This window comes from Saccopteryx leptura, chromosome 1 (genome assembly GCF_036850995.1).
Source record: "Saccopteryx leptura isolate mSacLep1 chromosome 1, mSacLep1_pri_phased_curated, whole genome shotgun sequence".
In the NCBI taxonomy this organism is placed as follows: domain Eukaryota; kingdom Metazoa; phylum Chordata; class Mammalia; order Chiroptera; family Emballonuridae; genus Saccopteryx; species Saccopteryx leptura.
Window position 1 is genome coordinate 3,804,031 of NC_089503.1, and position 23,624 is coordinate 3,827,654.

The window sequence follows — 23,624 nt, forward strand, 5'->3', positions numbered from 1 at the left end:
AGACAGACGGACGTATCGATCTAAAATTCACCGTAAAGTTGTCTTTTCTGGGGATGTGACCCAGGCGGGTGGTCAGAGGGGAGTTCAGCCCCTGCCAAGGGCTGGGTTCTCTTCCGGGAAGATGCTCGAAGACAGAATGACTCTTTAGTATGAATGTCAGCGTTTCTGGGTCATGGGACCCTGCCTGGCGTCCTCTTACCTGGCACACTCGTCTGTGACATGAAATCCTCTCCAGTTAACCACGTCATGGCCATGTGCCTTGCTCAACAGTGACAGTGTTGGGCACATAAAGAAGATGGAGTCAAAGGAAGATGTGTTATAACAAATACTGTCACCTTAAGTGGCAGCCGGCAACACACTGGCTCAGGGTCAGCTGCACAGGGTGTGGGGGCCCATAGAGGTGGCTTCATCATACTGTCCCCCAGTGTGATGTCCACCGGGCTTCTGCCCCACCCGATATGTTGGCCTTTCATCCTGTCCCCTCATGATGGCCGTGCGGGTCTCTGACTGCTGGGTGGACATGGGGGAGGGAGCACAGATGTCACAGCCGGTTCTATGCCCTGACCATGAAGCTGACAGGGCCGCTTCTGTCACTGGCCTCGAGAGTGACAATGAGCCCCAGCTTCTGCCCCCGCTGTGGTTTGCATATGACCTCCGGTGTGACTGCCATCACACAGGTTGTGTGAGCCGTGCTCACTGTGTGGAGGGCGGGAGGGGGGTGTGACACTCCGGAGGGGGGTCCCTGTTACACTTGGCTGCTTCCCCCAAGTGCTGCTTCTGAAATGTGTGTGTGTGGACCCCTCAGAGACGCCCCTGACCTTGGCGGCTCAGCTGGACGACTCCGGGGAGGCCATCAAAGCGCTCAGGAACGGCGGGGCTCACCTGGACTTCCGCGCCAAGGACGGGATGACGGCCCTGCACAAGGCCGCCCGGACCCGGAACCAAGCGGCCCTGAAGGTACATTCTGAGTGCGTCCTGCACGGGTCACGCCCCCGCCCCATCTGATCCGCTGGGTCTCCCCCCACGCCACCTCCAACTCACAGCAGCCACCCCAGGCGGCCCCGGAGTGTTCCGACCGGAGTCCGGGAGTGCGGGCTGGTTTTCCTGCCCTGTCTCCTGGGTGTCCTTGCTTATAGGATCTGCTGTTCACCAAGCCCTCTTTCCCGCCTGTTTCGGTCCCGGGCCGGGGCGGCCAGGGCTGACCCCTCTGTGGGAGGAGGCTGCAGACCGAGCCCACGGGCATTGAGTCAGCCTCGCTGCCCCCACAGCCCACGCGTCTCGGGAGGCTGATGTCCGTGTGTGGATTTCACCCCTCTTCCTCCCAACACTGTCCCCGTGTGCCTGCTGTCCCTGGCCTGGCACCGTGTCTGCAGAGCCTTCGGATAGGAGGGCGATGCCCCAAGCCCCCCCTCCATCAGAGCCCTGGGAGGGGAGAGGGGACCCCCAGCCGCAGGTCGGCCTCAAGACGGTGCTTCTGTCCCAAGTCACGGATTTCTTCACTATGGTCAGCCGCACCCTGCCAGGGGCGTCCTCGGGGTCTCCTGTTCGTGGGGAGGCGTGCCAGCCCCTTGGTGCCCACGAAGGCAGTTTTGTGCTGTTTCCGGGCACGCTTCTTTTCTTCTTCTCCCTGTAAATGACATCCTGTGTTACTGCTCTCCGCTGGGACGTGGGGCATCAGAGGGCACAGGCCGGTCTCCGAGGGACCTCCTTGGGTCCACAGGGTCTCCTCACCTCCCGGACACATAGACTCCTCCTGCGTGCCTGGCGCACGGCCCTCAGGGCCTGAAACCTCGATAATGTGGGGACGTCCTTCATGCTGGGCGGCCTGGGGACAGGACAGGACCTGAGGGCCGGGACAGCCGTGGCCTTGGTGGGGCGCGTGGCCAGCGAGCGTCTTTCTTGCTTGTTTCTCACCCCGAAAAAGGGGCTGTGAGATGCCTGACCGCACTTCTGGTGTGTCTCCTAGACCCTCCTAGAGCTCGGAGCGTCCCCGGATTATAAGGACAGCTACGGGCTGACCCCGCTCTATCACACCGCCATCGTCGGGGGCGACCCCTACTGCTGCGAGCTGCTCCTCCACGAGCGTGCGGCCATCTGCTGCAAGGACGAGAACGGCTGGCACGAGATCCACCAGGTGCGGCCTCTGCCCTGTGCTCCTGCACACAGCCCCCCATCCCTCTGCCCACCAGGTACAGCCTGCACCCCGTGCTCCTGCACACAGCCCCCCATCCCTCTGTCCCCTGTGGGCACGAGGTCCACCAGGTACAGCCTGCACCCCGTGATCCTGCACACAGCCCCCCATCCCTCTGTCCACCAGGTACAGCCTGCACCCCGTGATCCTGCACACAGCCCCCCATCCCTCTGCCCACCAGGTACAGCCTGCACCCCGTGCTCCTGCACACAGCCCCCCATCCCTCTGTCCCCTGTGGGCACGAGGTCCACCAGGTACAGCCTGCACCCCGTGATCCTGCACACAGCCCCCCATCCCTCTGTCCACCAGGTACAGCCTGTGCCCTGTGCTCCTGCACACAGCCCCCCATCCCTCTGTCCCCTGTGGGCACGAGGTCCACCAGGTACAGCCTGCGCCCTGTGCTCCTGCACACAGCCCCCCATCCCTCCGTCCACCAGGTACGGCCTGCACCCCATGATCCCGCACACAGCCCCCCATCCCTCAATCACTGGGTGGGCAACGGTCCTGCAGGTCAGATCCTGGTGTTTTGTTTGCCCGACACAGAGTTTCTAACACGTTTGAATCAGTCGCCCGCATTTCAATATTAATACCTGGGGATATTTTCCCGAATTGCACATTCCTGACTTCTCCCGAGAAACCGGACGATCAGGCAAGCCTTTTGCATGTCTGCGCGGCCAGTGCACTCAGCACGGGGGTGGCCGGTGTGCGTGCCAGGGCCGTCCAGGGCGAGGGCAGCGGCTCCTTTGTGCTGGGACGAGGCCGTGGCTGCCGTGGACATTGGTCCTGTTGGCAGCTGCGGGGCCGGGTTGAGGTGCCCAGGGGACAGAGGGCCACAGGGCCCAGACCTCATCAGGGCCACAGCTCCAGTCTCCGGGCCTTCTCTGCAGGAGATGCTGGAAGGAGGCACCTTCCAGCCGGAGGCAGAGGCCCGGGCCGCGGGGGACAGGCAGGTGCTCTGGGCCTGGATACCAGCCTGACCGAGTGCGGGGTGGGGCGGAGCAGAGGCACAGGCTTAGGGGCTCCGGTTCCCACCAGGAGTCTGAGGGTCACCTCCTCTGCCTCGGGGTGAGGACCCAGTGCGTGCCCTGCGATGGGTGGGGGGGGGGCAGGACAGTGGCACGCCTGCCAGAGTCAGACACGGGGTGGTCGGGGCTCTCGGTGGCTGGTCTGTATCTCAGCAGTGCACTGGTGGGGGCGGCTCTCCCTCTCCCTAAACTGGCCACCCCGGGTGACCAGCAAGGCCCCAGATGTCAGAGCGCCGAGAACACAGAAAGTAGGAAAACGGGGGTAACGCAGCCCAGACCCAGCTGCAGGGCCCCTCGGGCTCCCGGGTTCCCCACGTGGGAGCTCTGTGCTCCCCTCCCCGCCTCCCCCAGGCACACGCCTTCCCTGCCTGAGGGGGGGCCTCGTTCTTGAGTCTCACTTTCCTCATTGAACTCGTGTGACAGTGGGGGCCGCCTCCCCGATCTTAGGGAACGCCCCTCTGAAGTGGAGAGTGACCGTGTGGGGTAGGGTTGTGCGGGGGTCTCGGCGTGGCTTCCTGCGGTGCTGGTCCTGTGCTGGGTTCTGCTCCCGGGACCCCTCTTGTGGATTCAGAGTGTCCCGGCACCGAAGCCACCAGCCTCTGGGTCCTGGCCTCTTCTGGGTCCTGGCCTCCTCTGGGTCCTGGCCTCCTCTGGGTCCTGGCCTCCTCTGGGTTCTGGCCTCCTCCACCAGCTCTGCACCTGGAGGCCTTAACCTGCAGGAGCCGTCCACCGCCCTCTAGTGGTCGGTCTCTTCTCCACATGAGTCTGGGAGAGCCAGTGTCCTCCCTGAAGAAGGTGAGTTAGCCAGGGGAGTGACCGCAGGCAGGTCGCTGTCCCCTGGGCTCCGCTGTCTTCCTGTCCTGGCTGCAGTGACAGTCAGTGACATGAGGATGCCAGATGCTGGCAAAGAACAGCATACTGTGCTGCCCTCCTAAACTTCAGTCCTCCCCGTTAGCGACCCGGACACTGTACTTCTGCACCGTCTTTCATTGCCCGGGTGCCCTTGGTCCCCACCTCTCAGTTGAGTTAACGGGGCCCAGACAGGGTGAGTAACTGGCCCAAGGCCACAGAGACCTCTCCAGCTGCTCCTGCAGGAAGCCTCTAGGTTCCAAGCAGAGGCCACCCTGATGTGACAGGGCACTTGGGGCAGGAGGACCCGGAGGGGCAGGTGGGCTTTGCACGCGCACAGCGGGGCTGGTTCTGGCTGTGCCCTCTCAGGAGAAGCACCCACCTCGGAGTTCTGGGGTTTCGGGGTTCTGCAGGGAAAGTCTGTCCCTCTGTCTCGCCCCCCCTGCCGTGTTGACAGCTCCTTCCCAGCCATCTGGGTCCTCTTCCTTTCCAGGGGTCCTGGATGCCCACAGCCAGGTCTGCACGTGCCTGGCCTACTCTCCTGGGCGTTGCCCGGGCCAGGTGTTTCATTGAGAAGGAGGCCACTCTGACGCAGCCCTTCCAGGGCACACGGCTGGGGGCTCTGCCCCCTGCAGGCTGACTTGGGAAGAGCACTTTTCTGAGCTCTTACCTGTAAAGGATCTTAAAAGTTGTTTCCCAAATGACCCTAGTATTTTTTTTTCCTGATTACAAAAGAAATACCGTATTTTTTGCTCCATAAGATACACCGGACCATAAGGCACACCTAGGGTGTTAAGGAGGAAAGTGAAGAAAAAAGTATTCTGAACCAAATGTGTTAAAATATTTAATAAAATACCGTATTTTTTGCTCCATAAGACGCATGGGCATTTCCCCTTCCATTTTTTTTTTTTTTTTTTGGAGGGGGGAGTGCGTCTTATGGAGTGAAACATATGGTACCCGTTCAACACGGGAATCTTTCAAAAACAAAGAAGTAGAAAGAGAAAAGGTAGAGAGCACCCCCATGCTTCCCCGCGATCCGAGCACGCCAAGGATTCGCTTTGTAGTTTCAGGTGTTCAGTGGTCTCAGGCTCCCGCGGGGGCGGGGCGTGGGGGGGCGTGGGGGGCGGGGCGGAGGGACGACGACAGCGGGTCGGCGGACTCAGGGCTCGGGGGCTCTGCAGAGAGATGGCAGCGACTCGGCGAAGGAGCCTTCGTGTGCGGCCGGCACATTTGACCGGCCCGCGGGGGGTGGGGGGGAGGTGTCTCGCTCGCTCCCTCCCTCCGAGTTTGTCTGACTCTGTTTTGGGGCGAAGTGAAGTTTGTCTGACTCTGTTTTGGGGCGAAGTGAAGTTTGTCTGACTCTGTTTTGGGGCGAAGTGAGCATGTGTTCTGGTCTGGGTGTTATGCCAGCTCGGGTTGAACCGCCTCCCCCCCATTCCTCATGTCCTGGATCACCGGAGCAAGTGACTTACCCTCTCTGAGCTCGTTTGCTCCTTTCTGAGGTGGGTGGAGTTACAATTCACCGAGCTCTCCCTACAGTTCCGTGGGGGGGGGGGGGGGGGAGCATGCCTCCCATAGGAGAAAAGCCCGCACGTGGCGTGGACCTAAATACCCACGGTGGGGGCACGGCACCAGGCAGACGCACTTTCTGCCCCTCTGTGGTGCGGTGGGCGCTGGCTGCTCCAGTGACATTGCACAACCCTGGGGGGCGCTGTCCTGCTTGCTGAGATTTCAAGCTTGTAAATGTACCACAACAAGTGTCCAGCAGGTGGCAGTAGAGTGCTTGAGGGAAGGAGCGCCCTTTTCCCCTGTAATTTACACCGAATTGTGTGGTGGTTGGCTGGTGTTGGGGCGGATGTCCTTCCTAGCTGAGGTGAACCCCAGACCCAGTGGGGAGCCTTCTCCAAACGCCCGCATCCAGGAGATGTGCAGGCGGGAGATTTGGGGTGCATCCCCACCACGTGCATTTTCCAAAGAGCGTCTGAGGAAAAGGGTTAAGAGACATGAATAGAAGGGCTCTTATTCTGTCCTGTTTTCCCGTGACTCTGACCTCTGTCAGTCAGTACTGTACCCCAATGGCCAGAAACCACACTGACCGCCCTCTTCAATAAAAGAAGAAAGGGTTAGCACGGCCCGTCTCGGGGAAGGACAGACGTCGCCAGCTCGGTCAGCTTGGAGGTCTCCGTGTCAGGCCAGCACCCGTCCCTTTTCCTAAACTGTAAACTACTGTCTCCCCGTCCGACGCCCAGAAGAGACTCCCGCAGGTCCTTCCCTCAGAGACCACCTATGAGTTTTGCCGGTTGTCCCGGCAATGTCTCTCCTAGTCAGAGGACCCAGTCTGGGGCCCAGGCTAAATCCTCTGATCTGGGGGCGGGGGGCTCAGGTGTGTTCCCCTGATGCTTGTGGGGGCCCTGGAAGATGATGGGCGGCCGTTTGGGAGCCTGTGTTTCAAATGTGGGTTCGTTCCCTGGTCCCTCGTGCTGAGAGCCAGGGCGGGCCTGTTGGCAGGGATGGCATAGTAATAACTGTTCCTGGCACTGCCACCCACCCGGTGGTATGCGGTGACCGTGTGCCCGTCACCGGTGATGTCCGCAGACCCCTTGGCCAGGGGGAGTGGGCCCAGTTTCCCCACCGTGGTTTGTCTTTCCCCTTTTTATGTAAAACCCCTGTTCCTCCTCTCCCTCTCCTGCTTGAGCCCCTGTGGCCTTTCTTGCCTGAATGGATGAATGGATGAATGAATGAATGGATGAATGAATGAATGGATGAATGAATGGATGAATGAATGGATGGATGAATGGATGGATGAATGGATGGATGGATGGATGGATGAATGAATGAATGAATGGATGGATGAATGGATGAATGAATGAATGGATGGATGAATGAATGGATGAATGAATGGATGGATGAATGAATGGATGAATGAATGAATGGATGAATGGATGGATGAATGGATGAATGAATGGATGAATGAATGAATGGATGAATGGATGAATGGATGGATGAATGAATGGATGGATGAATGGATGAATGAATGAATAAATGAATGAATGAATGGATGAATGAATGAATGGATGGATGAATGAATGGATGGATGGATGAATGAATGAATGGATGGATGAATGAATGGATGGATGGATGAATGAATGAATGGATGAACCCACGAATGATGAGCTGGGCGTCTCTACTGCCATCCTTGCTTCTGCACCTGTGAGATGGTTCTGTTCTCAGGAAGAGCTTTCTCTCCTCGTTTATTCATTCGTTTACTGATCGCAGCGTGGCCTGGGGGTTTCTGTTTACTCGACCTGTCGTGACCTGTGACCGCTGACCCGCGCTGACCCACGGGAGCCCCTCCAGGACGGCTCCTCGGTCCTTTGGACATGCCCCCATCAGGTTTGGAGCACCTTCCTCTGGCTCACCTTCCCTGGAATCAGCCATTTCTCCAAAGAGCCTGGTCCTTTTGATAGAAAGTGGTATTTAGACCCCAAGATCCGGGCATTAGGTGTGCTCACTGTCACCTGGGCTGCTGCTGCTGACCCCAGGTCTGCTTAGGAGGGGGAGGCGTTTGGGACACGTGTGCACGCGTACACATGTGTGCACACAGACTTCCATTGTTGCTGCTCTGTGCCTTGAAAGCCACACATCTGGCCCGGTTGTCCCCACCCCGTCCTTGCGACAGCGAGAAGCTGGCTGTCATCGTCCCTCATGCACATACTGTCGCCCAGGTCCTGGAATGCAGCCCGTCCACCAGCCTCTCTGGCCACCCCCCCCCAGGGTGCCCCCCACTCCTCCCACCTCTGTCCTGTGACAGCCAGCTGTGAACACGAGACCAGTGAAGGTGACCCTTTGAGAGAGGGACGGACGGAGTTTAAGATGCAGGATTACGGGAGGCGGTGGTTATGTTTGGGCGCGTGTGTGAATGTTCTACCCTCGTGTGATGTAAAACAAGGGGCCTGGAGGAGGTGGGAAGGGACAGGAAGCCCTCGAAGCCGTTGGTTCTCAGAGCGAAGGGCTCCGTTTGATCCCTTGGCATCGATCACATTGTGACCCTCAGTGAGGAGAGAGTGACACCGTCCCACTGACCTTATTTCAAAGCTCACAGATCTAGATGAACCGGGGCGAGAGGGTCAGGATGCGTCTGGACTGAGTGTTCAGTGTTTTTATGGCAACGTGGTGCCTTTCTTTATTGACCGTGGAGCGGTTAATGAAGCTATAGCCCAGGCTTGCCCCGAGCGTTCTTTGGGAGAGTGGATTAGCCAGGCCTCCCTGACTTCAGGCGGTGGTTTTCAACCTCCGGCTCGTGAACCGGTGCCAGCCGACCGGCTGCCGAAACGCACTGACCCAAGGAACAAAAATCCCAACTCAAACCAGTTAAAGGGAAAACAACAATTATGTGCCATCTTTCTGTCCAGAAAAGCCCAGGCGTCGTTGTAGCTTAGAGGGGCTCGGGCAGTGTCGTCTTGGCTGTGTCTGTCTCTCTCTTCCCTGCCTTCCTTCACTTTGCCCCCATGTGTCCCCACTTCTGCGGTGGCGGTCCCCAGAAGTTCTGAGGTTCTGCAGTTTTCCTTCTGGCCATCTTGGAAGAGAGAGAGCAAGTTGCTTTCTGAATGGTTCTGACAAGTGTTGCATCCTCGGGTCTTCCCGGCCTTGTGGGGTCCCAGGGTACCCCCAGAGCGCTCCTGTGGCCAGAAGATGGCATTGCTGATTCCTCGGCCTTCTGGGGCCCCGAGCAGGAGTGGGGTGGGGAGTACCCCCTACACCCCGGCCCCACTGTTGCCACAGAAAGGGACCAAGGGGGCTGGGCAGGTACAAACAGCGTTACCTACAGTAACAACCAGCTTTATAAATTAATGAGATTGTTTCACTGCAGACGTAGCGATTACAAGGGCGTACTTCTTGGGGGGTTTTTGGTTATTTTTTATTAATCCAATTAATAGTTTCAATATGTTCTGTGTCGTCTGTTCTCACTATTAATTGGTGAGATGTTAGCTCTTTCTCATAGGCCGTGTGGAGGTGAACACCCCCCCCCGTCTGTCTCAGTGATCAGAAACGCACGGCTCCTGTGCAGCCCCCCCCCCCCCGCAGCGGCCTGCCCCCCCCCCGCACGGTGGCTGTCCCCTCCCCCCCCCCCCCCGCTCGGCCTCTCCACACTGCCCGCGTGGGAAGTATCGGGTCAGAGCCTGTTTCCTGGCTTTTCGTGTCCTTCCTGTCCAGGTTGTCACTCCAACATGGGGACAGCGGGTGTCCTGCCTCTGGTGTCGCCTATCGCCGGCCGCGGCCGGCCTTCCCCGAGGTGTCCAGGAAGTGTGGGTGGCCGGGGCTGGGGGCCAGCTGGGTACCTGGCTCTCCAGGGCCACGTGTTTTCCTGGACGCTCCGCCCAAGCTGGACAGCAGCCCTGTCACCGCCGGGATCTCTTTGCTCCCTGGGAACCGGGGTGGGCACAGGCTAGCCAGCCGCTGAACGTCACTCGAGCCCCTCTGGGTCCCTTATCCCCCGTGACCCCGTAAGAACCCATCGAGGAGGAGGGTTTCCGTTTACCTGACAAGACGCAGACTCACAGGGACGGTTCTGGAAGACGGGTCTGAATCTGTCTGGCCCAGAGCCCCGTGGGTTCGTGAGTCCCACAGGTCCCCCTGAGAGGGGCTCCCAGAGGGGAGGGTCCCGCCACCGGGTTGCCCTGCCCGCCTCAGGTGGGCTGCTCGTCACCCAGAGGAGGACAGATGGGGGGTCCCCTTCTGGACACAGGAGGGTGGACGCCCCTCCTGGCAGTTTCACACCTCCCCCACCCCGGAGGGGGACTTGCACAAGCCCTGGCCAGAGACGGAGCGCCCTGGTTTGCATTTCATGGGGCTGACCGCAGAGGCTGTGGGGAAGATAGGTCGGACCTCTGGGCTCTGGCTGAGTGGCAGGAGCGTGGCCCCGTCCCAGACCCCACGTTGAAGAAGAGCCATGTGCAAGTGCTCCAGCACCTTCTCCCCAGGCCCCCAGCCAGGAGGGCTCTGGCTCCCCTCCCCTCGAGGCCCAGGGTGTGCTGGATGCTGATGTGCTTGGGCCCCCGGCCCAGGGCCCCAGGAGGGTGGGAGAGCCGGCCTGCCGCCCCGCTGGGTGACGCCAGGTCGAGCTGGGCGCGTCCGGCATGGTTTCCTGGCTCACAGGGTGGACTGTCGTTTCAGGCCTGCAGGTACGGCCACGTGCAGCACCTGGAGCACCTGCTCTTCTACGGGGCCGACATGGGGGCCCAAAACGCCTCGGGGAACACCGCCCTGCACATCTGCGCCCTCTACAACCAGGTGAGTGGGGAGGGGGCGCCCTGGTTGTGCCCCCACGTCCTTCCGGAACCGTGACCGCAGGGAGGCAGGGGGGCAGGGGGGCGGGGGACGGTGTCCTGCACATCTGCGCCCTCTACAACCAGGTGAGTGGGGAGGGGGCGCCCTGGCTGTGCCCCCACGTCCTTCCGGAACCGTGACCGCAGGGGGGCAGGGGGGCGGGGGGCGGGGGACGGTGTCCTGGCTGCTCGAGGTCAAGGTAGTTCCTGGAGGTCGCCCCTGAGGGTCTCCTCTGCTCCTTCCTTCTTTCATTCTCTTTCTCTGACTTCAAGGAACGCAGGTGTGGAGAGCAGTGAGGTGTGGATGGATGTTATCCTGAGTAGAGAGGCAGTGGGGGTTCTGGGGACCCCAGAGAGGGATGCAGCAGCTTGTCCTCCTGGGGCAGTGTCCTCTAAGTGGTCTGAAGCCGGGGTCCCTCTGTTTCGGTGATATCTCCAGCCTCTGCCGAAACCAAGTTCTTTCCCTGCCCACTCCAGGGTCATACCCCAGCCGGGCTCCTCTGGCCACTTGGAAATCCCACTTCGTTTCTAGCTGTCCAACCCTGGAAAACTCCTATGTACCCTTCAGAACCCGCTTCCAACAGCCCGCCCTCCGTTCAGCCTGCCCTGGACGAGCCCCCGGTAGAGTTGGTGGTACCTTCGCTGTGCAGTGCTTTGCGAGGCCGCCAGGGTGAACCGCCCCCGAACGGGCCGTTACCGCAATGGCCCTGTTCCTGCTGGCGTCCCCTCTGCCTCGGGCCCCTCTGCTCATGGTCTCCGCACCCCCCCCCCACCCCGAGAGCCGCTCAGCCCGGCGGGGTCGGGGTATCATTGCATCTGGGCTTCGAGAATGGGGTAACAAAGCGCAGGAGGCCTCCCCCTCACACGGGGGTTTGCACGCAGCCGGGGCGTTCACCAGGGGAGCCTCGGAATTTACACGTGAACAGCTTCGTGAGCGTGCAGATGGGGCCTGGCTGTGGCTGGCACAACATCTGTGCCAACCTGTGCTTCCTCATTCCTGCCTTAGAATAGAAAAACATTCCTTCATCCCTCCACCCCCAGTAGATTTTAAGCATATTTTATCATGAAGAAAAAAAAAAAAGACAAACCCCAGAATAAACATGTTTTCTGTCCCTTGAAATCATTGTGGACAAGATGCTCTTTGAAAGTGTGTGGGTGGTTTTTTTATTAGAAGAGGTTCAAGCGTTTGGATAGTCTGTGTTCTGAGTTCCTGATGGAGCTGGGTTTGACTGATGTCCTTGTAGCGGCTCCAGATCTGTCCTCGCTTCATGGATAATGGCTCCAGGAAGTCCCAGAGCTGGCTAGGATCTCAGGAAAGGCCCTGCCCGTGTGCTATAGGTTTAAAGAGGGGTCAGCAAACTCTTTTCTGTCAAGGACCACAGGGACTTCATCACGGCCACTCTACTCCCAAAGTTTAGAATGAACACAGCCACAGACAACACTAGATGGCTGCGTGCCTGTGTGTGCCAATAAAACTTTATTTACAAAACAGGCAGAGGGCCAGTTTAGCTTGTGGGCCGCAGTTTGCTTAGCCTGGGCATAGGGGATGCATCTACCTCCTCTCCAGACCTAAGTATTGGACCAACTCCCAGCTCTGGGGCTGAGTCACTTCCTCCCGATGTGCCGGGGAGTCTTCTGCAGGTGTGAAAGAGCTGTCCCTTCTCCAGGGTCCTGGGATCATGGGGGAAGCCCGCTGCTCCAGCCCGTGTGACCCTTCTCTGCAGCGCAGGCGCAAATGCCTTAGGTGACTTTGCCCGTTTTGGACTCCTGCCTTGCCTGACCTCCCAGGAGCCCCCGTGGGAGAGTCACAGGCTCCGGGCATGGCAGCCCCATGGTCCCTGGACACCCTCGCCAGTGGGGGAGTTGGCAGGTGTTCCGAAGTCCAGCCTCGCGAACTCTTGTGCCGCTCCCTGGGAAGCTGGCGTGGTCATCAGAGTTCTCCCCCAGGCCCGCCCCTGGCCCCCGGGGTGTCTCACTGCTGCAGCGCAGAAGCCAGCCTGGACTAAGGCGTCCTGGTGCAGTGCAGAGAGGCGTGTCCTCCCGGCACTCGTGATGACTGCGGGAATGGAGGGCCCCGACCTTGGTCTAGCACGCCCTGAACACTGTACCCAAGTCCTGCCCTAGCTGTGTCACCAGTGTGCTAAGCTCCTTACTGTGCCCATTGCCTCTTCTCCACACACGTGGGATGCGTGTGACTGCATCAGGCCAGGCTCAGGACAGGCAAGAGAGAGCCACCTGCAGCTTTAGGTAAGAAGGGCAGCACACCTGCTGAGCTGTGATGCTGAGATGCAGACTGTCCCAGGGGGAGGGCTCTGTGCCTTCGAGTCAGGACAGGCTTCAGGGGATGAAGAGGAACCCGGAACCCTCCGCAGAGGTGCAGGGCAAGGACACGTGCTGTCTGGGTTCCGTTTGGTTTAAATCGTTACCTTGCTGTGCTCTCTTGGGCAGCCTGCAGTTTCTCTTGGGCCCTGAATTCCCTCATCTGCAATGTGGGGATAAGTAGACTGAACTAAGCGATGAAGCTAAAATAGAAAACAAGTATAGAGCATGCCTGGCACACCGTAGATGCTTAGTAAGGAGTGGCTGTAAAGGTGGTGGTGCTGATGGTGATGGCGATGATGGTGATGATGATGGTAGTGGTGGTGATGATGGTGGTTGCCGGGGTCCAGCCCCGGGGGGAAGGATCCAGGGGTCCCACAGGAAGAGACGGCGTCGGCACGAATCGAGTGAGAGAGCCGAATTCTTTTCTTTCTCTTTATTCTCCAGTTAGCATTTACTGCCAGGCATCTCTACCAAATGCTGGTCTAGCTTTCCTTTTATGCACACACACTAAGTTACAATCACATGGTATTCAGAATACATTGATCAATCATTGTTTTTGTATCACTATTCTCACATCTACAAATCAGGTGGTAAGTCATTCAAAGTACAGTTATACAGTACAATCACTTGAACAGCAAGAACAATGTTGGAACAGACTTCTAAAAAGTCAGTACTGAATAACAACTCTACCTTACCTATGATGCTATTGTCTAATCAAATTTTATTTTTTTTACTATATTTGTACACTAGTTAAGTTTTAACTTTACTTTTCTCAGAATGTTCCACCACCTGCAGGTCAGGTATGCAAGAAGAATGGAAAGTTTCTTTACTCTACTACATGAAAAGGCTAAGGAGGAAAAGTGATGAATTAAGTGAAGGCTGAAAGGTGCTCTGTGTATAGTTACTGTTTCCTACCTATTCATAAGTCACAATCTATTCTTTCTAACATGATTAATAAAAAGAAGTTCTCCTATCAACTTAACCCTTTATGAGGAATATCATAGCCAGCCTCTTATGTCTATGAGCCCAGTTCAAGGGGCTTACAGGCTTTTCTGTGGAACTCACACCCTCTGTCTCATTTCCAAAGAACTTACTATGAATCTACAGGGAAAGCACGGTACTATTATCCCTGTGCCATAAATGATAGCACACACCCAGAAAAGGGGGGATATAAGGCCAGATTAATTCAAAAAGGTCAAAAGGGGGAAGTATCGTTGTGCCTCTCCTCCGCGGTGACTTTGTCAACCCGCAGCTGTTAGTCTTCACTGCGGTGACTTTATTAACCAGCAGCCATTGATCTTCTTCTGCTGTGACTTTGTCAACCAGCAGTTGTGGATCTTCTTCTGCTGTGACCTTGTTAGCCAGCACTAGTGGATCGGCTCCCGACAGGTGGTGATGATGGTGATGATGGTGGTGATGGTGATGGTGATGATGGTGATGGTGATGATGATGATGGTAGTGGTGGTGATGATGGTGATGATGATGATGGTAGTGGTGGTGATGATGGTGGTGCTGATGGTGATGATGGTGATGATGGTAGTGGTGGTGATGATGGTGATGATGGTGATGGTGATGGTGATGATGATGATGGTAGTGGTGGTGATGATGGTGATGATGATGATGGTAGTGGTGGTGATGATGGTGGTGCTGATGGTGCTGATGGTGATGATGATGATGGTAGTGGTGGTGATGATGGTGCTGATGGTGATGATGATGATGAAGATGGTGATGGTGATGGTGATGATGATGGTGATGGTGGTGATGATGGCGATGGTGATGATGATGAAGATGATGGTGATGGTAGTGATGGTGATGATGATGGTAGTGGTGGTGATGATGGTGATGATGATGATGAAGATGATGGTGATGGTAGTGATGGTGATGATGATGGTGATGGTGGTGATGGTGATGATGATGGTGATGATGATGGTGATGGTGATGGTGGTGATGATGATGATGTTGGCAATGGTGGTAGTGATGATGATGATGATGATGGTGATGATAATGATGGTGATGATGATGATGGTGATGGTGATGGTGGTGGTGATGATGACGATGGTGATGATGTTGGCGGTGGTGGTGATGATGATGATGATGGTGATGATAATGATAGTGATGATGGTGGTGATAATGCTGTTGCTAATTTGCCTTATAAGGCCTGTCCTTATTAAATCTGAGAGCATCCAGGCTTATGAATTGATGTGTATGTTTCATCAATTATAGGTAGGCCTCATCTGCACACTTCTAATAAAACACCCTGTGATCAGACTATTTCTCTCCTTCTCTTATGAAATCAACTAATTAGGGCTCCGATTGTAAGCTGCAAATTATGTCTAATATGCCGCCTCCCTCAGCCTCCTGCTGGCTTTGCAGGAGCCCCAGAGGGCTGGATGCTGGTGTTTGATTTTTCTGCCCTGGATAATGAAGGCAGGGAGGGAGCTGTAAATATCAAAGGTTCCTAGTCCGGGCCAATTTGTCCAAAGATAAAAAATAAGCCCTGCCTCTCTGCAGCAGGTCAGAGAGGGGTGTGTTCTGTTCGTGTCTCAGTGCCTTTTAAGGTGTCCCACAGAACACTTGTCAGCTTAGTGGCCGCCTCCACAGGGCCATCGCAGGGCCTGAATGCCCGGAGCATTGCAGGTATGCATCTCACTGGACAGAAGGCGTCCTCGGGTCTCTACCCCGGGACCTTCCCACCAACAGGCCTTCAGTGGCCATTGCTGGTTGTCCTTCTGCACACAGGTCAGGAGAACGAGGCTTCCCACCTGTCTTCGGTCTCTTCTCCCTCAGTCTGTGGGGACACAGTCCTGTAACCCCTCGATCAGGGTGGGGACAGGCTCCCCAGGGCACGAGTCAGCAAAGGCACCATATGCCCTGGCATGTGGGAGCTGTGGTTTTCGGGGTATAGCCCTTCAAAGGGAGGGTCAGTCCCCAGAGTTTAGGTTCCAGTCCCACACTGGTGACGTCAGCTCTGGGCACTTGACCATTTGTTCTAATCTCATCATCTTAGCTCCTCTTAGATTTATAGCTGCCTAGACAGGCTCATTTCAAAAGATAATTTAAACTGGAAATGAATTCCCGACTTACAATTTAGAGCATTTAGTAATTCATGTCTGTGACATTTAAGCAAAGATCGCCTCGGTCCGGTAGAAATGAAAGCACTTGCCAATCAATGAACATCCTGGCTGCAGCACCGAGGGGGTGATTTTGGGCACACCGGTTACCAGCCTCTGTCTCCATCAGCCCCTCCGTGGCATCTTCAGTGGGGTCCGTGACCCACACTCCTCGTCTCCATTCTTCCCCATGGTGACCTCCGGCAGGCCTGTGCCCCTTGGTACCTCCTAGAAGACATGTGTGGTCCCCAGTCAGCAAGTGACTAACCTCCCCCCCTACTCCAAGCTCTAGCAGTGATGGCCAAGCCTGGCTCTCCCCCCGCCCCTCGTGCAGATGGACCCTTCTCTCTGTGGCTCCAGCCTGAAACCTGGGTCCCCCTCCTGCTCCTCACGATCCCTCTTGTCCCAGGTCTTGTCACCTCCCTGCTGTCCCCTCTAGCACCCCTGTTCTTGCCCAGGCCCCCGGCATTTCCCCTCTGGACAGCTGTATTCCCGGCCCAATGGTCTCCTTCCTTCCCGTCTTTGTTCTCTCTATCTGCTGTATCCCCCACACACCGGAGTGCTTTTGGGGCACACATCAGTGTCCTCTGTAATGAACACCCTTCACGTGGACCAGGAGGCCCTTGTTCCCCATCTAGCTCATCCTCTGCACCACCCTCCAGCTTCCTGCAACCAGCCCCAGGGCCTTTGCACTTGCTCCCTCCGCTGGGAAGTCTTCCCCGGATTGTCACAGGCCTTTCTCAGACCATCTCCCCTCACTCTCTCCATTGCGTGACCCTCTTTTGTTGCTTGTGTCTGTCCCTCAGGGCTGGGACAGTACCTGGCGTGGTCCATGCTCAGTAGACTCCTTGCGTGCGTGAGTGAATACACTTCCTGGCTCTGTATAGAAAATGAAAATGATGAGGCCCGAGCCCCTGCTGGGGTGGCGCCCCAGAGTGGTGTGCCTTGGTCGGGCCTCGCAAATGCTCAGGGTGGGGAGGACAGTACTTTTTTTTTGTTTGGGTGAGAGAAAGGGAGACAGTGAGACAGACTCCCACATGCGCCCCAACCGTGATCTATCCGGCAGCCCCATCTGGGGCCAATGCTTGAGTACTGAGCTATTTTTAGTGCCTGAGGCTGATGCACTCCAATGGAGCTATCCTTAGCACCCACGGCCACACTCAAACCAGTTGAGCCACTGGCTGTGGGAGAGGAAGAGAGAGAGAAGGGGGAAAGGGAGGGGGGAGAAGCAGATGGTCACCTCTCCTATGTGCCCTGACTGGGCATCGAATCCAGGACGTCCATAGGCTGAGCCTGCACTCTATCCACTGAGCCGCCAGCCAGGGCCGGTACTTTTGTAAAGGGAAGTGTCTCTGAAAAGTCACACCAGGAGGATCCTTGGCAGTGAAATGATATTCTGCCTATGCTTCTGTCTTCACAAAATCAAAGAGCACGTTGCTTCTGCGTCTATATGCTACTGACTTATTTAAAAGGACGCAGACACGGCTCGGTGTTCTCCCAAGGGACTCTGCAGGGAGGACCCGGGCAACGAGCAGCCACACCCGGAACCATTGGGGCCCCATCGGGAACCCCTCCCGATCCCAGCCTTCCCCTCCTCTCCCTTTCTGAAGCCTCAGTCTGTCTCCTAACACTCCCGGGACTTGGCGTCCTCATCTGTGAAATGGGCCCTGGGTTTGCTGAGAGCAACCCGCAGATCTGTTTTCTAAACTGCGAAGTATACACGTGTGTGCATACATGGCAGCACACGCAGGGACACACATGCATGCACACACACAAAAACACGGATGCAGACACATACATGCACACAACCCACAAGTAGACAGCACGCAAGGACACGTGCGTACAATACACAGACAGGCACGTGTACACGCACATACCTGCAGGCACACACACGAACTGGAATTGCCGCCAGCCGTGTGAGCCACTTAGCCTGCATTTTGAGGTTGCAGTCTGGATGGAACACGGTCCCGCTGGGAACTCTGGCAAATATTAGTGTGATGGGTCGAGTGTGTCGGAGTGGTTAATATTGACTCGGAGAAATCCCTGTGTGGTGAGTGCCGGGTTTATCTGGGATCCCGGCTGGGTCCACCTGGGAGGCCGTGCATGGCCATGTCTGGTGAGGGTTTCCTCCTCCCTTTACAGAAAGTGCGTGTCCTGTGTGGTGGGATTTTCAGCGAGGGGCTCCTTTTTACGATGGAGTTCAGAGTCTGGGGCCCGGCGCTTCCCCCGCAGGGCTCTGTGTTCAGGGTTCTCACTCGCCTGGTCGCCCCCAGCCAGCAAGAATGGTCAGCTGGGCCCTGGCCAGTTGGCTCGGCGGTAGAGTGTCAGCCTGGCATGTGGAAGTCCTAGGTTCGATTCCTGGCCAGGGCACACAGGAGAAGCGCCCATCTGCTTCTTCCCCCTTCCCCCTCTCCTTCCTCTCTGTCTCTCTCTTCCCCTCCCACAGCCAAGGCTCCATTGGAGCAAAGTTGGCCCGGGCACTGAGGATGGCTCCATGGCCTCTGCCTCAGGTGCTAGAACAACTCCGGCTGCAATGGAGCAACAGCCCCAGATGGGCAGAGCATCGCCCCCTGGTGGACATGCCAGGTGGATCCGGTCGGGCGCATGTGGGAGTCTGTCTGTCTGTCTGGCTCCCCCTGCTTCTTACTTCGGAAAATACAAAAAAAAAAAAAATAACCCAACAAAAAAGGAATGGACAGCTGGCTGTCTGGGTTGCCATTACCCCCTGAGCTGGGCCGGGCACACTGAGTGAGGCCCCTGTGCAAATTCAGCTCAGAGGGAGACCCTGGGGCAGCCTTCACGTTCCTTCCCAGGGGGTGTACACTCCCTTCTCTCTGACCTGTCCCACACCTCAAGTGGTGACCTGTCCAAACTCCTCCCACCCGCCCAGCCCTGTGCCCCTCCTCTGCCTAATTCTCCCACATCATACCCCCTCCTTTCCCCTCTCTCCTCTCCTCACCTCTGTGTGCTTACTGAGCACGACAATGCCATTTTAATGAGCTTGACTAATTTACATTGGGTCCCGAGGAGGTCCCAAGAAGCACTCATTCAAGGAGTGACGGAGGACACTGGGGTGGGGCTCTTTGAGCCACGACAGAGGTGGGAGATGGCTGGGGCTGGGCCAGATAGTGCAGGGGCCAGTGTTCTAATAAAACTTTATGGGCAAATCCAGCTGGGCTGGATTTGACCCCTCCCCTCTCCCAGGCTGTAGTTTGGGACTCTGGAGTAAAATGACAAGATCTGAGCAAGGTCTTCACCAGCTTCTGTCCCAGGCGTGTGACCTCAGGCTTGGGTTTGCAGGGCTTGTCACCACTTGAACTGATGTTAGTGTTCTTGAAAGAAACACAAAAACAAACACAAAACACACACAAAACCTGGGTTTAACTAGACTCCAAATGTCCAAACATGACAGGTGTGTGTGCTGAGCATAGTTACATCCTTTTATAACTTTTTAGTTCCTCCACGCATCCCATGAACACAGCATGTGGGAAAAAACACAGACATTGTAGGTAGAGGTCTGAGATTTTCCCGCGGTCCTGCTCGCAAGCCCCGGTGTGATCCGGTGGTCCAGTCCTGCTCCGTGCACGTCCCTGCACACGGCCTCGCACACGCCCAGCCACCCCGCACCTGCTGTTTCTCCCCGAGCCTCGGTATCCGGGTGAGCCTCAGGCCCTCACTGCCACCAGAATCCCACAGCTCCGTGTTCCTGTGCCCCATCCCGATGGGCGCCCCCCTCACTGTGGTCTCCAGAACCCTATCTGCACCCCATTATGGTCCATGATGAGCAGCCTCTGTCCTGGCCTCAGATCTGGCCTGGAGCTGTGTGCCCCCCGAACACGCAGGTGATTTCTACAGGCAGGGACACCCAAGTCCCCCCTCCCCCGTGGGGTGCTGCGGAGACCCGGGACCAGGCGGCCCGGGAACTCAAAGGCAGTGAGTGTGTCCGCAGGACTCAGGTTTGTCCTGCCCATAGCCACGGGGTTTGTAAACAAGCAGCCACCCTTCTCTGGCGCCCTCGCTCCCCCCCAGCTGCAGCTCAGAGAACAGGGGCCCTGGGCCTCTGCTTCTGTCTGCTCCGTTCACAAGCGGTTTCCTCATCAACCTCATCACGAGGCGGGCACCCCCGTGGACCTGGGACCCCGGCCACAGGGATCGGGGCTGACCCAGCTGGGCTCGTGGGGTAGGGGGTCCCAGGGAAGGGAAACCTCCCTGTGGGTCTCTGTCTCTCTCTTTCTTTTCTACTGTGTAACGCCTCTGCGGAGACACAGCCACACACTGTACACTTGACCCGTCTGAAACACACAGAACGGCTGTAGTCTGTCCACCCGGCTTTGTAGCCATCAGCACAGTTGGTATTACAACACTTTCATCTCCCCGCAAACAGACACCCAAGTGAGTCGGCCCCTCCCCCCCTTTCCCGCCCTAGGTCACTTGTCATCCACCTTCTGTCCGTCTGTCTTTCCAGCTTTCGTCTTCAACCCGTGGTCCTACCGGGTCCTGTGACCTGGGCAGTGTGGGCCGGACCTGGCCCTGTCTTTCCCCAGAACGGCAAGAGTCCCTGGATGGGAAGCCCTGGTTGGTCCCACCCCCCTTTGTTCAGGAGTCCCTTACCGGCCGTGGGGCCTGGGTGGTCGTGTCCACTGTCCCTGTGCTGGACTGTAGGGACAGGTGGGAAGCCCGGAGTGCCCAGTGTGGGGGCCGGGCTGGGACTTGCGTAGCCGGGAAGGAGGTGTCCTCAGCGCTGGGCGCCGTGGGGGCAGCTGCGCGCCACCCGGTGCGGGAACACTAGCGTGGCCCTTGGGCTCCTCAGCGTCCTTCATTCCCTCCGCCCGGACAGTCCAGCGCATGGACACGGCAGAAGCGCTCGCACGGTCTGGTTCCGCGTCCGTCCGTGGGCTTTGTGCTGTGGGCTCTGTCCCCGCCCTCCTCGTTGGGAGTTTCGGAAAGGGTGGTGGCCGGACGTTCTCTGTCGGCCACCGTGGGCGAGCAGTAGGTGCTCAATCAACAGCCCGGAGCAGGAGTTCTCTCCAGTGTAGAACTGCACAAGAAATGTGTATCGTCCGCCTTTTAAAGACCTCCAAATTAAGAGTGTAGGAAATAGTAAGATGAAAAGATTCCTCCCCTTCTCTCCCTAATCGTGTCTCCCTCCAGGGGAAAGTAAATCCTGTTGACCCACGGGGTCCACACCCCCCCAGACCTGACTTTTCTACAGTGAAATGTCATGGAAACAAACATGCTATGGCGTTATTCTGGGTCTTGTGTTTTCCCACGGAGAAGCCCTGGGGTATCTTTCAGTTTTTACCGACCTACCTTTTTCCTCCTCCTGTTGACTAGGTGAGGAATGTTCTAGAAGGCATACCCACCTTGCCTTGTTTTGGAACACGGCTGCCACATCCCAGTCTTGCCCTTCCTTCCTTCCTTTCTTCCTTTCTGGGTTTTCGTTAGGGTGTTTCATGCGTGATGTATTTTATGCGCGTGCGCAAGAAGGGTAGACGAATAGCGTTAAAAAGTGCAGCTGTTTAGCCGCGGGGGTATATATTCTGAGTTTTTATAAATTCTGCGAGGTTGTCTGAAGTGTTTGCAGCCGCTAAACCTGAGCTGAGAGCAGGGGGGGGTCACTCTGAGTTCTCGGGAGACCTCGTGCTGTGTCTGACCAGCTGGTCTCTTGTGTTCCATTTGCAGGACAGCTGCGCGCGGGTGCTGCTCTTCCGGGGCGGGGACAAGGAACTGAAGAACTATAACAGCCAGACTCCGTTTCAGGTAAAGGGAGGGGCCCGCAAGCCCAGGACGGCAGGGGCAGGGCGTGGGGCAGGGCAGGCGGGGGGAGGGGGAGGGGCCGGGTGGGGAGGTGCGGGAAGGCGGCCTGGGGTCTCTGCTCCTCTGTCTGCGTGTTTGACACAAGGTGGCTGGTGCCGTGGGGGACGTCTGTGTCTGGGGGCCACACCCCCCTGAGCCTCTGCGTCCTGGTGCCAGAGCAGCGGACACATCTCCGTTCGGGTCACGCAGCTTCCTCCCGTTGGAGCAAACAGCGTAGACGGTGCAGTCACCCCCCGAGGACATGTCAGAGGGGCTGCTCTCGTGGGCAGCTGCTGTGGGCTGCGGCTGTGCCATCTGTCCCGCCCCCCACGGAGGGATCTGTGAGAATCTCATGGGGCTTGTCACCCACCTGGCCCCCTGCTGGGGCTGCTGTCCTTGAGCCAAGGGTGAGCCATGGCTGGACAGGAAGGGAGAGAGATGAGAAGCATCAGTTCTTTATTGTGGCACCTTAGTTTCTCATTGATTGCTTTCTCATATGTGCCTTGACCGGGAGACCCAAGCTGAGCCAGTGATCTTTGGGCTTAAGCCAGTGACCATGGGTTCATGTCTATGATCCCACACTTAAGCTGGTGAGCATGCGCTCAAACCTGCGACCTTAGGGTTTTGAACCTGGGTCCTCCGCATCTCAGTCCAATGCTCTATCTACTGCGCCACTGCCTGCTCAGGCCTTAATTCACTTTTAATTGTGGTAAAATGTGTGTAACATAAAATTTACCGTTTGGACCATTTCGAAGTGTGCAGTTCAGTGGCCGTAAGTTCACTCATGATGTGATAGCATCGCTACCCTGCGGTTAAAGAACCTCTTCACCACCCCAAAGAAAACCCCACACCCCCTGAGCGGTCACTCCCTATTTCTCCCTCCGCCACCCCCTGCCAGCTACGAGTCCTCTCTCTTTCTCTTTTTCTGGACGTGTCGAATCAAGGGAACCATGCTCTGTGTGACCTTCTGTGCCTGGCTTCTTTCAGAATGTTTTCGGGGCCCACCCATGTTACAGCGTGTCAGCGTGTCACTCCTTCCTACTGTCCCCTTGTGATGACATGGGGCTCGTCTAGCTGGCACACAGCTGCCAGGGGGTTCAGGATGAAAACAGAAGGTTTAGCTCAGGGCTCCACGTCACGGAAGTGCGTTTGGATCCGAGGCACAAGCAGGTTCTCCACCCGAACTGAACGTCGACGTCACTGAGCCTCTCGGGTGGAAGTAATTTCTACTTCTCCGCGAGTTGAGAGGCGTCTTTAGAACTGGCTCCCGTGGGTATTTTACTGACACTGTTCTTAGTCATTACCAGCTCATACCGTGTGTTATTTTATGTTTCATATATGGGCTCGACCTCTTGAAAATGAACCCGTTCAACCCTCCAACTGGGCTGGACGTTAATACCCACCACGGAAGAGTTGACTCAGTGATCCCTAGAGGTGGCCCAGACTTAGGTCCTGAATCCTGCAGTTTGCAGGTGTTGCAAGTAAAATGAATCGCAGACATGAGTTCCTGGTTTGCTGGTGGAGGGGGGGGAGGAGTGTCTGTAAAGATGACAGTTACGGTCCGAGAAGATGTCATCTTGGTGATGATGACACTGCCACTTGGGGCATAGCTGTGGGTTGGGGTGTTCTTGGTTTAAAGGTGTTTGTGGACCATTACATAATCCATTTCACTCGTCCTTTTATTGAAGTGGAAATGTGTTGCTTAAATTGCTGAGAGCCAGCAGCCAGTGCCCTTTGATTCAAGGTCAGCCCCTGATCATGAGAAAGAGCCATTTCTGGTCCTCTGGGTGTGGCTTGTCCAGCGCCACGGGATGCTCCTGGGATGTCCGTGTGCATGGTCATTGTAGGTGACCTCCCTGTCAGCCCCCCCCCCCGCTCCTGTCCGCACACAGGGACGGGGACACCCCTTCTTGTGGGACTCTTGGCCACATGCTTAGCCCACAGCCACACCAGCTGTAACCTGGGGCCACTGGTCTCTATTTTTCTAGCCATGGTCAATCAAGTG

General features: G+C 56.9%; 1 protein-coding gene across 1 annotated transcript in view; it reads left to right on the forward strand.

Moving 5' to 3' along the window:
- Positions 1-23,624, forward strand: part of SHANK2 (SH3 and multiple ankyrin repeat domains 2) — a 428,650-nt gene that overhangs the window by 76,854 nt on the left and 328,172 nt on the right. The window contains exons 7-11 of the mRNA XM_066359996.1: positions 806-957; positions 1,967-2,134; positions 10,240-10,356; positions 21,506-21,583; positions 21,797-21,960. Of these exons, the coding sequence (XP_066216093.1) occupies positions 806-957; positions 1,967-2,134; positions 10,240-10,356; positions 21,506-21,583; positions 21,797-21,960 (679 nt within the window). The remainder of the gene's footprint in view (positions 1-805; positions 958-1,966; positions 2,135-10,239; positions 10,357-21,505; positions 21,584-21,796; positions 21,961-23,624) is intronic.